The following is a 13935-nucleotide window of genomic DNA, read 5'->3' on the forward strand; positions in this document are numbered from 1 at the left end:
ATATTTTGTTCCACTGCTCATCACGCGGTTCTTAACTTCTCCTCAAGCTTTTTTTCTTAACCTTCAGATTTCTGCCCCATATGCTAGTACCGGTAGAATGCGATGACTATACATTTTCCTTTTTTTTTTTCAAGGACAGCAGTACGCTGCCTGCCATGATTTGATAATACTTTTCGCATGCGCTCCCCCAACCCAATTTTCACTCCTCCGTAAATTTCCTTTTCTCGTGATCGAGGTCTCCTGTGAGCAATTTGCCTAGATAAGCGCACTCTTGGATGGATGCCAGAGGCTGACTGCCAATCAAAAACGCTTTTTCTCTCGCTGCAGAGGTGCCACTGCTGCTACCCACCTGGCATTGAGACAGGCACTGCCTTGCCACGGCCAGCGTGTTGAGTGGCTCCCGCTTGGCCACTGCCAGCTCCTTCATGTCCAGCCACGTCTTGTGCGCTTCGTGGAGTTGCAGGAACCGGGCCCAGGCCTCCAGGGCGTCTTCCACCTCGCTGAGGCGCTCCCGGATCCACGACTCCACCTTCACGGAAGCAAGCAGTCGAACATGTTATCATTTTATTCGACTCGTGTTAGCGAGTGCAAGTTCTCACTGCTGAGCAGCTAGGAGGGAATGACAATCTTAGAGCCAAGATAGCAAATGGCTCGGTAACTTAGCTGTTAATGCGCAAGAGGTCAAATCAAAAACAATGGGTTCGTACAGACATGGGGCATAGCTGACTGAAGTACAAAAGAATTGTGTGGCTACAAACATGTAACAGCTCTTAAACTGGCGCACTACACGAGAACCAGGATAGGCAATGAATGCAAAGCATAGGACGGCATCGATACACAAATGCACAAAAGGAAATACATATACATAACAGTACGTAAGAGCGAGCAATACAATGTCATATGCGACCAAAATTGTAGAACAAGACATATTTAAGAGGCTCAGCAAGCATGCATTTATAAGATAATGACTGCAACGAAGAACACATCCGAGTAAAAAAATGAAAAGATGATTCAAAGGCAACCAGGTGAAGCAGGCCGATCAGTCAAACCAGGCTAGAAGCAAGTGGAGCATTTGTAGAGAGATCGTGTGATTAAAGTGAGGAGGTTTTATAACAGCATGCCTGGATATGGAAACTGACATTACTAAGTTGCTGTGGACAGTATGTATTTTGTGTGTGATTTTGTGAAGGAAATACGGGATGAATCCCACACCGCCTTACTGATTGACCTTCTTGATTAAGGTAATGTTCTATGGACAAGATACAATAAAAAGTTAAATACTTTGTTATATCAAGAAGTTTGTTATATTCAAGTGCATTATATCTACGTTTAACTATATTCCAACCACATCTGATTGAGATGTGCTTGTTTGTACCAAGCACGACTTTATTGTCTTAATTGCTTTCAGAGTTCTGAATGTGTAAAAAAAAAAGAAAATATTTCTATATGAACCTGTGCCTACCTTATAGGCACAATTATGAAAACCAGTTCTGCACATGAAGTAAAAACAAGCTGCAATGCTGCATGCCAAGATGAACAAGCATGTTAAAATAAAGTGTGACATAGGGCTAGAAGTATTGTAGACAATGCCAATCACAAGCAATTTAGCTGCTTCAGAATGACAATGAGAATAGTGAACACAGTGGAGAATGAATATGCTATTACACTGACGTAAGCAAAATGTTACCTGTTGCAGCTGGTCTGTGAGAGAAGTGATGGTGGCCCGCACTGACTTGGCCTGTTCCGTGTCACCCAGGCACTCGACAACAAGGTTGCCGCTCTGGACGACACGGCGCTCTGCATCCCGGCGTACACCAGGCAATTCGGCATTGAGGGCCTGGGGGGACAGGAAATGAAGTTGACGGTTTAACGGCATCAAGACGACAATCGTTGAAGCCCAAAGGATAGCGGTACTTGTAATGTTACGCATTTAATATCATATGCACATACGACTATGAAAGTAGAGAGAGAATGAAGAGGAAAGGCAGGGAGGTTAACCAGATATGAGTCTCCGGTTTGCTACTTCTAACCCCTATCCCCCATCCCCAGTGTAGGGTAGCAAACTATGAAAGTAAATGTTCATGTTGTTAAAGGGGTACCAGAGAGAAAAATAAACTGAGCTGTATTAATAAATTACTTGTCTGCAATACTAAAACAGTAGTGATAGGAGGTATGGTAAGCCAGAAAAGATTGAAAAACTAAATAAAATGAGTGGTGGCGTCACCTTGAGGTTCTCACACCAGCTTGCGTCACCAGCTTATGTCACAATCCACAATGTTACTGATTTTGATTGTGTATGCTAGGACCTGGCTAATCTATATTTATTTATTCATTTTCACTACTGTTGGTCTCATGTGAGAACAAGGCAGGTGGACACTACTGTATATAGAAACAATAGTCAATATTTAAAAAAGATAAAATATAAATAAATAAAAAAATATAAGTGAAGACCGACTATATTGTATTCAAAGGAACCAAAGACTGAACTAAACAAGTTTGGTAACTTCTACTGCGAACTTCTACTGCGCCAGAATGGCCCGAATATGAGAAAATACTTTGAAATCCATGAGGCCACACTGATGTACCGGCGCTGGGACTTCAGTGCGAAATTCTAAAAATGGAAGTTTGGCGTTCGCTTTCTCTCCTAGTAATCAACCTCTTACCGTGAAATTAATTATTATAAAGTTTTAAACTAACACATGTGGTTTGTGCAAACCGTACGTATTTTGTGCACACAGCGCTCAAAATTATTGGCTGCCTCTTGCCTTCATTAAATGCTCAGAACTCACCACAAGGTTCTCCTTGGTGACTTCCGGAGAGTCTCCTTTGCGCTGCAGGATTCCCTGTGCCTTTTGGAGCCATGCGGCCAGGGCCTTGGAGCCCTCGCAGTAGTCGGCCCGTGCGGTGCGTGCCTTTTTGAACTCCCGCTCTTTTCCTTCGAGAGCGGCCATTACGTTCTCCGAGAGGAGCTCCACGGAGGCCAGGGCCTGCTCCACGACGTCCGGTACGCCCTGCCGGCGCTCGCTGTAGCGCTCGTGGGCTGACCGTGACGTGGCTCGCACTTCCCGGTCCAGGAAGCTGAGCCGCTCGCGGAGCATCTGCACAATCAGCACGGCGGGGCTTATTTTCAAGCTGGTCAGCATGCTACTCTTGTGTGTCATTTCGGTTTGAAAAGGTAGGTGAGGAAGATGCAGATGCAAGAAGATGTCGAGCTATGAACTGAAAGGTCATAGAGTGACAGGAAAGGAGGGGAACACACAAACACACCTCAACCGTGAAACACACCTCAACCCCTCAACCGTGAACAGCCCCTTCACTCTCGAAAGGCATCAGTTCAGGGATGAAAATTCCGATTTATGAAAAATAGTTGGAAGCCGTTTTGTGAACGTGCTACTGCAATTACTGATATGGCACGCCTCAAGCTTAACACCCTGTTCTTGATTAATTTGCCTGAGCAGAACTTCACTCTTCAAAACTGGGAGCACTATTGCTTTTGCAATAGATCAACAAAAGGTTGAACAGTGATCTGCTGATCAGTGAATAATAAACGTCTTTTGCGTAAGCATTCCCTTCACTTATTTATGGTCAAATAGGTTCTCCGAGGCAGAAACGAGGGAAGAAATTCCCTGGTTCGAAAGCAAGAAAGAAAAGCCAGGGGTCACGTAGGGAGGGATGGATCACGCACCTGGAGGTTCTTCTGGACCTGGTCCTCATCTTCCCCGCAGGTGGGGGCTGCGCCAATGTCCCTCTCCATCTGGAGCAGGCCTTCCCGCAGGGAGGCGACCTTTTCCTCGAAGGCAGCCTGCGCTGCCCTCTCCTCACGGACGCCCTGCAGATGCTGCTCAATGGACTTCTGCAGCCTGCGAGCGGAACACGAGGGGAAGACAACAAAGAGACATGTTTCTTTAGCACGTTCCCCAAAAAAGTTGCAATAGATTAGTGCTGCATGAGTGTGCACAAAACGCACATATTGAGAAATTCAACAATATACTGGGTGTTTCTTTTCTTCTTTTTTTTTAGCTATATTAAAAAAATTTTAATTATGGGGTTTTACGTGCCAAAACCACTTTCTGATTATGAGGCACGCCGTAGTGGGGGACTCTGGAAATTTCGACCACCTGGGGTTCTTTAACGTGCACCTAAATCTAAGCACACGGGTGTTTTCGCATTTCGGCCCCATCGAATTGCGGCCGCCATGGCCGGGATTCGATCCCACGACCTCGTGCTCAGTAGCCCAACACCATAGCCACTGAGCAACCACGGCGATTTCTTTTCTTTATTTTTTAGCTATATACAGAACTTAAAAAGCTGCCTGTGACAGATGGCACCACTACAATCCTTGAATGCGATTGCACAAAGAGGTGAACATTACTATCACACTAAACAGAAATGCATAATTGACTCAATAGCAAAATGCATAATTAAGTTTTCAACCAATTACTTTATAGCACATACCGCAATTCATGAAATGTAACTGGCGAGCTCGCAAGTCACATGCACATGGAACGAATTCTGTGGAAGACAATGGTTTCTGGATACTATGTACTATCCCAAAGTGTGTGATTAAGTACATAGGCGTTCCAGTAGTTTTCTTGCTTCAATGCATATAACAACATTTAATTTAAAAAAATTAAGTGGAACAACAGTGCGTTTTTGCCGCAAATTTGATGGTAAATATAATGAAAATGGTGCCATCTTCCGAATTCGCTCCAAGTGTATAGGCCTTGCAATTTCACCAGATGCGATTAGTAAATTGCAAATTTATTACTTTAAGCTTAGGTAATCCAAGTTTGCTAATTACATATTCTGCTTTTCAATTTAGTGTGCAAGAAAGGGCCACCTCTTCACACAATCCCATTCAAGAATTAGAATTGTGCTATGTGAGACAGGCAACCTTCAAAAGTTCTGCTCAGCCTAAACAAAAGACCTGGTGCATGTGATATGCTGCTGCATGCTGTTGTATTGAATGTTCATGTTGTTAAACCCAGCATTAGCTTGCTAACTACAGATCTGAACACAGTTCTGAGCGTTTTTTTTTATAATTTCGATGAATGTTAACATAACTGAATTAAACCAGCCTACTTCCACCTTGAGGAACGCAGAGCGAACAGAGGTGAGGACAAGGAAAGATGCAGAGGTATAGGCACTAGGGTTGCAACTCGGAACTTTATTGAAATCATCACAATTTTTGTACGCACACTAAGCCACGTGACCACTCATAACACGGAGTTCAAAAGTCAAATGAAAAATGAATACACGCAGTCTGACTCATCAATACAAAATCAGAACAACCTTAGTACTGTTCACAGACGCATGCATGCACCAATGGATGCCAAAAACAAATGCACGAAGTTAGATCAGGCCTGATCCTTTAAAGAAATGTAGAGAAATTCAATTCTTTATCTGATAATAACATTGAAGGATGATTGATGCAAGACTTTTTTTTTCTTACGTACAAGGTATGTCTTAACTATTTTCCTCATAACCTCATAGTTATGATGGTGAATGGCAATACCTTGTTCAAAAAATTGCTCATGGCCACGCGTGGTGCAGTGCGCTCCAATATGTGACCGTTTATAGCTCTTAATGGCATGCAACCGACTCAATCAATGCAATCAACTCTCTCAGCTGTTGGTTCTACAAAACAGCCTAATTACCCAATAAATTCCATGGTAGGATGAAAGGCTCTTTTCTAAACTTCCCATTGACCGCTGTCTTGTGTTAGCAACAGCCACCCAGTAATTGGGAACACCCTATAAGTTCTCCCCCTACTACCCAACAAGTACATTCCCTATCCCTCAGTCTCTCTTTCATTACCCTAACAGACTACTGTTTATTTTACACAAGCTGTGTGTACTGCCCAAGTCTACTCCTTCCTCCTAAAGGCATGAAGACACCAGGTCTCTGGTACGTGACACTTTCGGGACATGGCGTTCTTGGACATGACACAAGGACACAAGATGGCAGCGAGCTTGTCTGCATTTACAAACGAGGTAGCACAGCCGAGCTACAAGTACAGGTAATGTACGGATTAAAAGCTCCACAGAAGCTGGCAAACCTGACTCTAAAACAGTCTTTTTATTGCACGCAGGCAGATCTGCAGTCAGTCTTAGCACACGTAGCTAACACAACAAAGTACCATTACAAGCTGCAGGCAAATATATAATACAAGAATAAAGCTTTTTTTCACAAAACCCACGCCTGGCGAACCTTTGACACTGACTACATGCAGGAATGGACTCAAGTGTGTAGACTAAGGATGGTGAAACTGTGGCTTACGAGCTGGGCTTGGCTATTCTGCCTTGCCTATTCTGGGTGGACAGTTGTTCGGTCAGGTAATCATCATCTGTTATGAATCTAAGTATGTGTAATGTCGTGCAGCTGCCAAGCTAGGAAGTTTTTTCATCAACCTAAGCACCTAGATGTCATTCTAAGCAGACCAGCGCTTGTTTGCACAGAGCGCTGGTTGTCAAAACATCATATATGACATTAACGTTTGAAACTTCCACGTGTTTGCTGTTGCTGTGAGACTATTAGTGAGCTCTTTTGTGGCTTTTTGAATATGCATTTCTGGCCAACCCTGGTTAAAGCTATCAAACCTATGAAAAGACATGCCAAGTTGGAATGCCTAAAATAAATGCACAAATTACTGCATAGAAAGCGAATGGCAAATAATGCAATACTTGCAAAGTAAAGGTGACCAGGTTATTGATACCTTGCAAGCTTCTCGCAACTTCAAATTATGTAACATATGGGTCGTTGCCAATTATGTGCAATGCAACCAAAGTGCAGCATTGTGGCATTTGAAGTATTTAGGCTCCGCACATATACGGTCAGCAGGCTGTTGCAGCTATGACAGACGGGAATGTCAAGGCCCCGTGTGTCGCTGTCACAGAGGCCTACATTACTTCAGCAGAAAACAAGCATGTGCATCTGATGACGTAAGAGTATGGCTTTCAAAATCCTGGGAGCAGACAGACCCATTTGTGAAGTACAAATAATTCATTAACAGTACAATTTATGGAAAAAAAGAAGGTCTAGCCTTCTCACGGAAAACAATGCATAAATTTCATTTTTTTTTTTAATTTAACGTTGTCAACACAGCTTGTATTTTCAAAATACAAACATACTCATCGTCAGCAAATATGTTTCACATAAACAGATATGCCTGTTAAGCACAATCAGCAAAGTAACCATGTAAATTAACTTTTCTGCCCTATAATAAGCAGGATCATCTTTCAAGAGACTTATCAAACTAAACGAGCACTGACATATACTTTAGAAGTTGTACAAACCCTATAATGCACGCTTCACAGATGTAAAACAGTGATGCCTAGCATGTATAAATGTTGGGAAACACTTATGGGCTATATTTTAATTTGATACCAAAGTTGGCCTTCAAACCTTGGACCTGGCAACAATGACATTACTAGTACGGCAACTATCTTTCATTCAAATGAATTCACAGGTGAAGCTGAAATACATATGTTTTCTAAAGCTTTTCATTCTCCTTAATTCTGAAATGCTGTGAACCGATATGAACTGGTTCAAACCGGTTCGAACTCAGTTACATATTCGAGAAAATGGTTATATTTTTGCTCCGAAGCTGAACCTGAGCCGAATTGGAGAATATGCACAGTCTGAAACATAACTTGAACCGAACCCAAAAAAAGTTTGTTCCGACACCCCGACTGTGAGGCCGTGACATGGAATTAAATTTGCTGATATCGTGTGGCAATAAGGCTAGGTATGATGATGTTGATCATGAAAAAATAAACGTGCAGCATGCACTTCTTGTGACTGTGCTGACAAGTGGCAGCCGCAGAAATAGCAAGAACGGATCGGGCATCATTACATCATGCCGCATTCACTTCCTGAATACTGGAACCCAAACTAGGTTGCAGGAACAAATATTATGGCAAAATGCATATTCGGGCACACTTACGCTTGCAGTACATTTTCTAAGGTTTATTGGGTTTGGACCTTCATGTAACCCAAAAAGAATATAATCAGAAATGTTGCGTCAGTGATACTTTTAAAGAAAAGTGTGATGTCAGTTCTTGCCTATCACACTGTAGCATCTGGTACAATCTTCAAATGCTTTAAAACAAGAAAGCAATATCCAATCCTGTTTACAGAAATATTCAATGATTTGAGGATGACAGCCAATTAATTTAGATCCTTTCTAACTTGCACAAGAAATCAGTTCTTCGTGTAACATATACATTTAAATGAATATGCATAAACAAAGATATGACAGCCGGACATATGGTCTATAGAATGGGGACTTAACATGCTGACCTTTGGACCTGTTAACACACAATGGTAACTGACAGCGATAAGCTAAAAAATGTCAGGCAATGCTACACAAAGGATTGCACATGAAGACATGTCACGATCAGCTAGATATGGCCATAAAGAGCCACGATAACCTTATCACACAATGTGACATAGTACTAATTCAAGTTAGGGCAGAAAAGCCTTGATTTAAATGGGTCAGTTTTATAAGAGGAATTTCATCGACTTTATTTCCAAATTTGATGCAATTACAGCATGCCTGACAGTTGACACACTTATCAGGAATTACGAACAAATGGGTCATATTTCGAAAATTTTAGCAATAAAGTGGTGAAATGGCCGTGGGCATCGAGAATAGGTAGACAAGCTGGATGTTTGTAAACAAATGGGCAGATGCAAAAAAGTGCATATGCATGGCTGTGGGTTGACGCTTCTGTCTTTTCATCTGTCTGCCCCTTTGGACACTAATATTTGGCAAGTAACTTTTGAAGACTTGGTCACGTTCATTAATTTCGTCTTGCGAGAAAATTCACAGCAGGGGACCTTGTCTCCCTCTAGCTCTTTTATTTTTTTTTATTAATGTTTGCCTGCATGGAATGTGACCTGCGCCACTGCATATTCGAGAAGTCACGATCTGCAAGTTGTCCATACGTTGTGAAGCTCAGAAAAATACGCAAGCGTAAACTTCAATACACGTACGTAAGCAACTGTCATGTAGGGGGGAGAGGAAGAAAGCGGTCTGCAACTGGCGCTTTAACCGGGGAGCAAGCAAATCGAGAGCTCCTCTTTCTCACGTGCCGTGACAACCTTGACAGTCAGATAACTGAGCAAAACACCTATCTCTGGCACAGAGACACGCATGTGGGGACACTATCTTCGATAGCAGAAAGCGCTAGCTAAGGCGCGCTTCGTGCGACGTTTGCAAAGGCGTGGTTGACAAACGATTACGCACAGAGCGAAGTTTGCCTCTGGACCGTCTAATACGACATGCACTGTGCAGCTGTTAGCTCTATTCGCTTAACGTAAGTGACAGCCCGCGCCGGTGTCTAGAGAGGGAGAAAACTAAAAGAAACGGGCAACTCCTAAACGAGGTCAGTGTTAGAATTTCTGGAAACTCGATAATCACGCCTCGCCGCTGCCCGACTATCGCCTCTTTGACCCTCACTTGGTTGGCGAGAGAGAGAGAGAGAGAAATAAAATTTAAAAAAAAGAGCAGAATGCTCATGATTAAAGGGGGCGACCACACCGCACGCCTGCTCGCTACCGCACCAAATCACACTGCGCTTACTGAGGAAACAGCAACCACAAAAACTGCCGCTGCCGCCCAACAGAGGCCACGTAGCAGACGACGCAATATCCCCGCAACCAAAAAATTTCGGCGTAGCAGACGACACCTCGAAACCGTAACCAAAACTCGATCACGTTCGCCACGCAGCGGCGACCAAGTCGAAACCGGCGCGGCCGCAAAACACCGCACGCACGCACACACGGTTTCTTCTACGGAGCGTGGAAAATCGGCGGGCGTGCGTGCGGAAACGCACGGTTCTCGACTTAAAGAAAACGGAATTAATAAACTGAGGCACACCAGCGCGCGCGCGCGCGTGATAAAAAAGAAAGAGAAAAGGAACGCATAACAGCCACGCCTGCGGCAAGCTTATAGCGCACGCCTGCGCGAGGCGTCATCGCAGAAAAACGCCGCCCAACCTGCGCTCACCGTGTCGACGACGACGATCGTCAGCTGTCGATCAGCGCGGTGATGATGACGACGACGTCGCATGGTGACACACAACACTACACCGCCGCGGCCGGTGGGGGTTTGCGCGTAAATGGAGATCGCATACACACACGGGGAGTACGTGACACTTGAATGCCGATAGCCGGCGGAGAACGCGTACGATGCACGTGTGCCTAGCTGCCGCGTCTCAGCGCCGAGCCGCGCTAGAGCAGTTGCCGCCGCCCGAGTTGGCCGGTCGACGACGGAAATCGCAACACCGTGCCAAGGCCACGCGGAAGGAGAAGGAGGAACACGGCGAGTGAGAGAGAGAGAGAGACCGCACGACGTCGAAGCGAGAGCGAGTGAGGTGAGCAAGCGAAACTGGCCATAACGCAATAGACTTTGAAGACCCCGAGAAGCTCCAAGCGCCCACGCAACCCTTCCTTCTCCATTCATTGCATTTTTTACACGGTACCCCATCCTCCTCGCTCCTTCTCCCAATCTCTCTCTTCAGACATAGACCCACATCGTATCAGTAAATCCAAACGCGGCTACATCTTCATGAAAAGCCGCTAGAGAAGGCCGCCGCATAGATATTCGGCGCTGGCTTCGAAAGCGTGCAACACCATTACGTTGGTTTAAACAGCAGTAAGCGCGCATAACTGTCCTACCAAGAATAACAGTATCGTGGCCAAGTCAAGTGCAATAACGTCTCTAAAAGGCAAAATTTATTTTAAATATATGACGAGTAAAAAAAAAAGAAATAAAGAGGGATTCGCGCAAGTCTTTTGCGATTCGCATCGCATGTCATAAGTAAGTCTAGTGGCTTTCTTGCGCATTCAAATCCGCGTGGCGGGCGGGAGTTTTCAAATTAAAGTCAGTTCGCCGTTCACCTGCGTCAGGAGTACAACTCGGCTACGTGCCTATAACGCTAGCCAACGTTATTAATGGTACAAGCGCCGCTAGCAACAACATGCGACCCAACTTTTGACAGACGTAAGACCCATGTTTGCACCATTTTTTGTATAACTCCGAAGCCACACCTTTAGACAGGAAGAGACTTACGCACCAGTATACCGCGCATCGAATATTCGTCACAACGCACGGAAAGCAACATAACGATAGAAGAAGGCCGACACACACACACACACATACAAACGCGTAAAGTTCCCTCGAAGCGGTCATTTTTGTTGTTTGCAACCACGTTTACGAATCCACCCGGTGCAGCCTCTCCTACGCGCGCAAGTTTTAATCGTAGCGCGAGAACACAGGTGCATCTGCGCCCAAGGCTCCTTTCCTTCAGAGGGGCTAACGTCCACGCATACCGCCGTCCAGTTGCAGTCTCGGCCAAGGAGAGATCTCGAAGCGCGATCAGGCAGCCAGGACGCGAGTGAAAGCCGAGTGGGCGGGTTGCAAGGGCTCCCGAGTAACTGGCTCGTGGCGGGCGCCCGATCTCGCCTGTCTGCCTACCATCCGCAGTTTCTCCCTTCGTTTACTATTCTGAGTGCCAAGGTCGGGGCTGGGAAAAAGGCGGCCGGGTCTGTTGCGCAACTCGGCTCGCAAAGCCGGTATAGCGGCGAGACTTGGCGAATGGGTGAGGGAGAGGGGAAAAAAAGAAAGAATTCACAAAAACGAAGAAGAAGAGGAAGCATCAGCGACCACGACGTGGGACGACGCTTGACAGATGTTGTCTGTCTGTCTCACTCATAAAACGGTACAGCGCTGCGCAAGCTACACTTTGTTTCATACATACGCAACGCTGTCGAAGCTACAAAAGTAGTGCGGACATAGAAGTATCACTCCGCGTGTCTCGCAGGCAACGTTTTTTGCAGAACACCTATTTCACACATTGCAAATACAACTCGTGGACGTAGGGTTATGTCAAACGACGCATTACTTGAGCACCTTATTGTGCTTCCAGTATGCGACGTACTATTTTTTGGTCGTGAGCACATGCGCTGTGGCCACCCCTCGCAGAAATGTGTTGCTCCGCTCGTTCGGTGGTAAATATAGGTTTAGATCCGCGACGCCTTCCATGTAATATTAACGCCGCATTTTGCAGCATAAAAGCATGAGACCTAACGTCACATCGAGTTACACGACGCGTACCTGTACGTATATTTCTTTTTTGACGCACTATTTTTTCAGTCGCGAAAGCGAGCAGTAAGTCTCTCTATCTTTAGCCTTCGTCACAGTGAGCTAGAACGTTTGGAGCGTTGACTACAATGTATGAAACAGAGTATAGAAGCCTCGCCGACCAATCAGGAGAGCGAACGCGCCGATGCACACTGTATTCATCCGCGACGCGTGCTTGCGTCATCGTCTACTGCCGCCACGGAGTGACTGCCGCGGACGACGAGCAGACGACGCCACAAACCTCGTGGTACACCGGTTAAACCGTTGAGCTTGCCGATTCAAGGCTGTGTATACTACCAGTGCTGCTGGTTTCAGCTCCGCAGGTTTGTACCGGTGCCGCTAAAGACCGAGACCTACTCGTTCATGCTGCACATCCCGTGGTTGTGATCAGGAGAAAGGATTTGCGTTTGTTAATGGCATTGGTAAACTTGGTAAACTTCCTAGATACTTAATGGCATTAACCTCGCTCGTGTTCCATGGTTATTACTCAATTAAGCGCCTGCGGTTGATAATTGGTAAATTTAGGTGTATAAAATTATACTTGAACTTTATATATGGGAAATCATTTTTTATCAGAACGAGTACCTTTTATTCATGCAGAATAAACCGTCAGTACGATTATTCTACCAAATCAGTAAACAACGCGCAAGAAAATGCTTTCTTGTTTATTTTTGTAAACACATTTAGTTGGTACATTTGGTAAACACATTTAGTTAGGTAAAGTTGATGAAAATATTTTATAAACCTTCTCTTACACAATGCAATTTACTCATTGGTCGGCGTTCGCGCGCCATCTTTTCACAGTAGCGACTGTCGCGATGAGGCCAATCACCACAAGGCACTTAGAAAAAAAATATTGGTTCAATCTAGCCCCGATGCTTTTCGGCGTTCGTTAGATTTCCTTTACAGTGGAGCTGTTAGAGCCTCGCTGGTTTTCTCTTGACGTCCGCAGCTTCACCGAGCCGGGGGAGGGAGAGCTGAGATAGAGTGAAACCAGAGTATAAAAATAGCATCGCGCAGTATGGCGACGCAGCGAGGGTGGGTGGAGCCTAGCGGGGGAGAAGGAGCGGCGCGGCGAGGACACAGGCGGTGTGACGTCATTGCTCTTCGATAAAAACCCGCGCGCTCGCTTAAGCGGTCCTCCTCCTCGCAGTGAAAAAAAATTGGCAGTGGCTTAGCTCGGCTATGCCAGGATATACGTAGCGAAAGCTAAGGCATAACATGGTTAGCCTAGGTTAATCTTGATTGCAAGTCCAGGTTAGTCTGGTTGTCTAGCTATGTTGCGGCGTTTAGCCAGTCGCGCTGTTCGTCTGTTTCCTGGGCGATTCGTTTCCTCTTCATCTCGTTCCGATGTCGATTCCAGGCCTCCTCCTGCTTATCAGAATTGTCGCCGTCCATACTGCCGCCTCAACTGTGGTTGAGGCGCACGCGAGCTCTCCTTTTCAACCCTCCGACATGTTATCGGGCATGCGACGCAGCTGGCGAAGCGAGCGGAGGCGAGCGCAACGTAGAGTAACGCGGTGTGACGTCATACCAAACGGCGGCGGCGGAAAGGCGCGGCGCTGCGCAGCGGCGGAATACCTGTGGCTCGGTGCTACTAGTGGCGCATGCGCAGTAGTGACTAGGGAGCGAGAGAGAGAGAGAGAAATATCCGCGGCGAGGAGCGCGTTGTGACGTCATGTGCGTTCTAGGAGCACCGCCACGGCGAAATCGCAAGTTCGCGGTCCGTAAAGCTCTCGCTTTAAAAAGAAAGGAAAATCACCAGTTGAGAGCGATGCTGCAGGAAA

At 45.6% G+C, this 13935-nt stretch overlaps 1 protein-coding gene across 1 annotated transcript in view; it reads right to left on the reverse strand.

Moving 5' to 3' along the window:
• Positions 1–13935, reverse strand: part of LOC142588869 (uncharacterized) — a 371216-nt gene that overhangs the window by 86700 nt on the left and 270581 nt on the right. Inside the window, exons 114-117 of the mRNA XM_075700688.1 lie at positions 3686–3860; positions 2790–3098; positions 1688–1837; positions 350–529 (exon numbers count right to left, since the gene is read on the reverse strand). Of these exons, the coding sequence (XP_075556803.1) occupies positions 350–529; positions 1688–1837; positions 2790–3098; positions 3686–3860 (814 nt within the window). The remainder of the gene's footprint in view (positions 1–349; positions 530–1687; positions 1838–2789; positions 3099–3685; positions 3861–13935) is intronic.

This window comes from Dermacentor variabilis, chromosome 7 (assembly GCF_050947875.1).
Source record: "Dermacentor variabilis isolate Ectoservices chromosome 7, ASM5094787v1, whole genome shotgun sequence".
NCBI lineage: Eukaryota > Metazoa > Arthropoda > Arachnida > Ixodida > Ixodidae > Dermacentor > Dermacentor variabilis.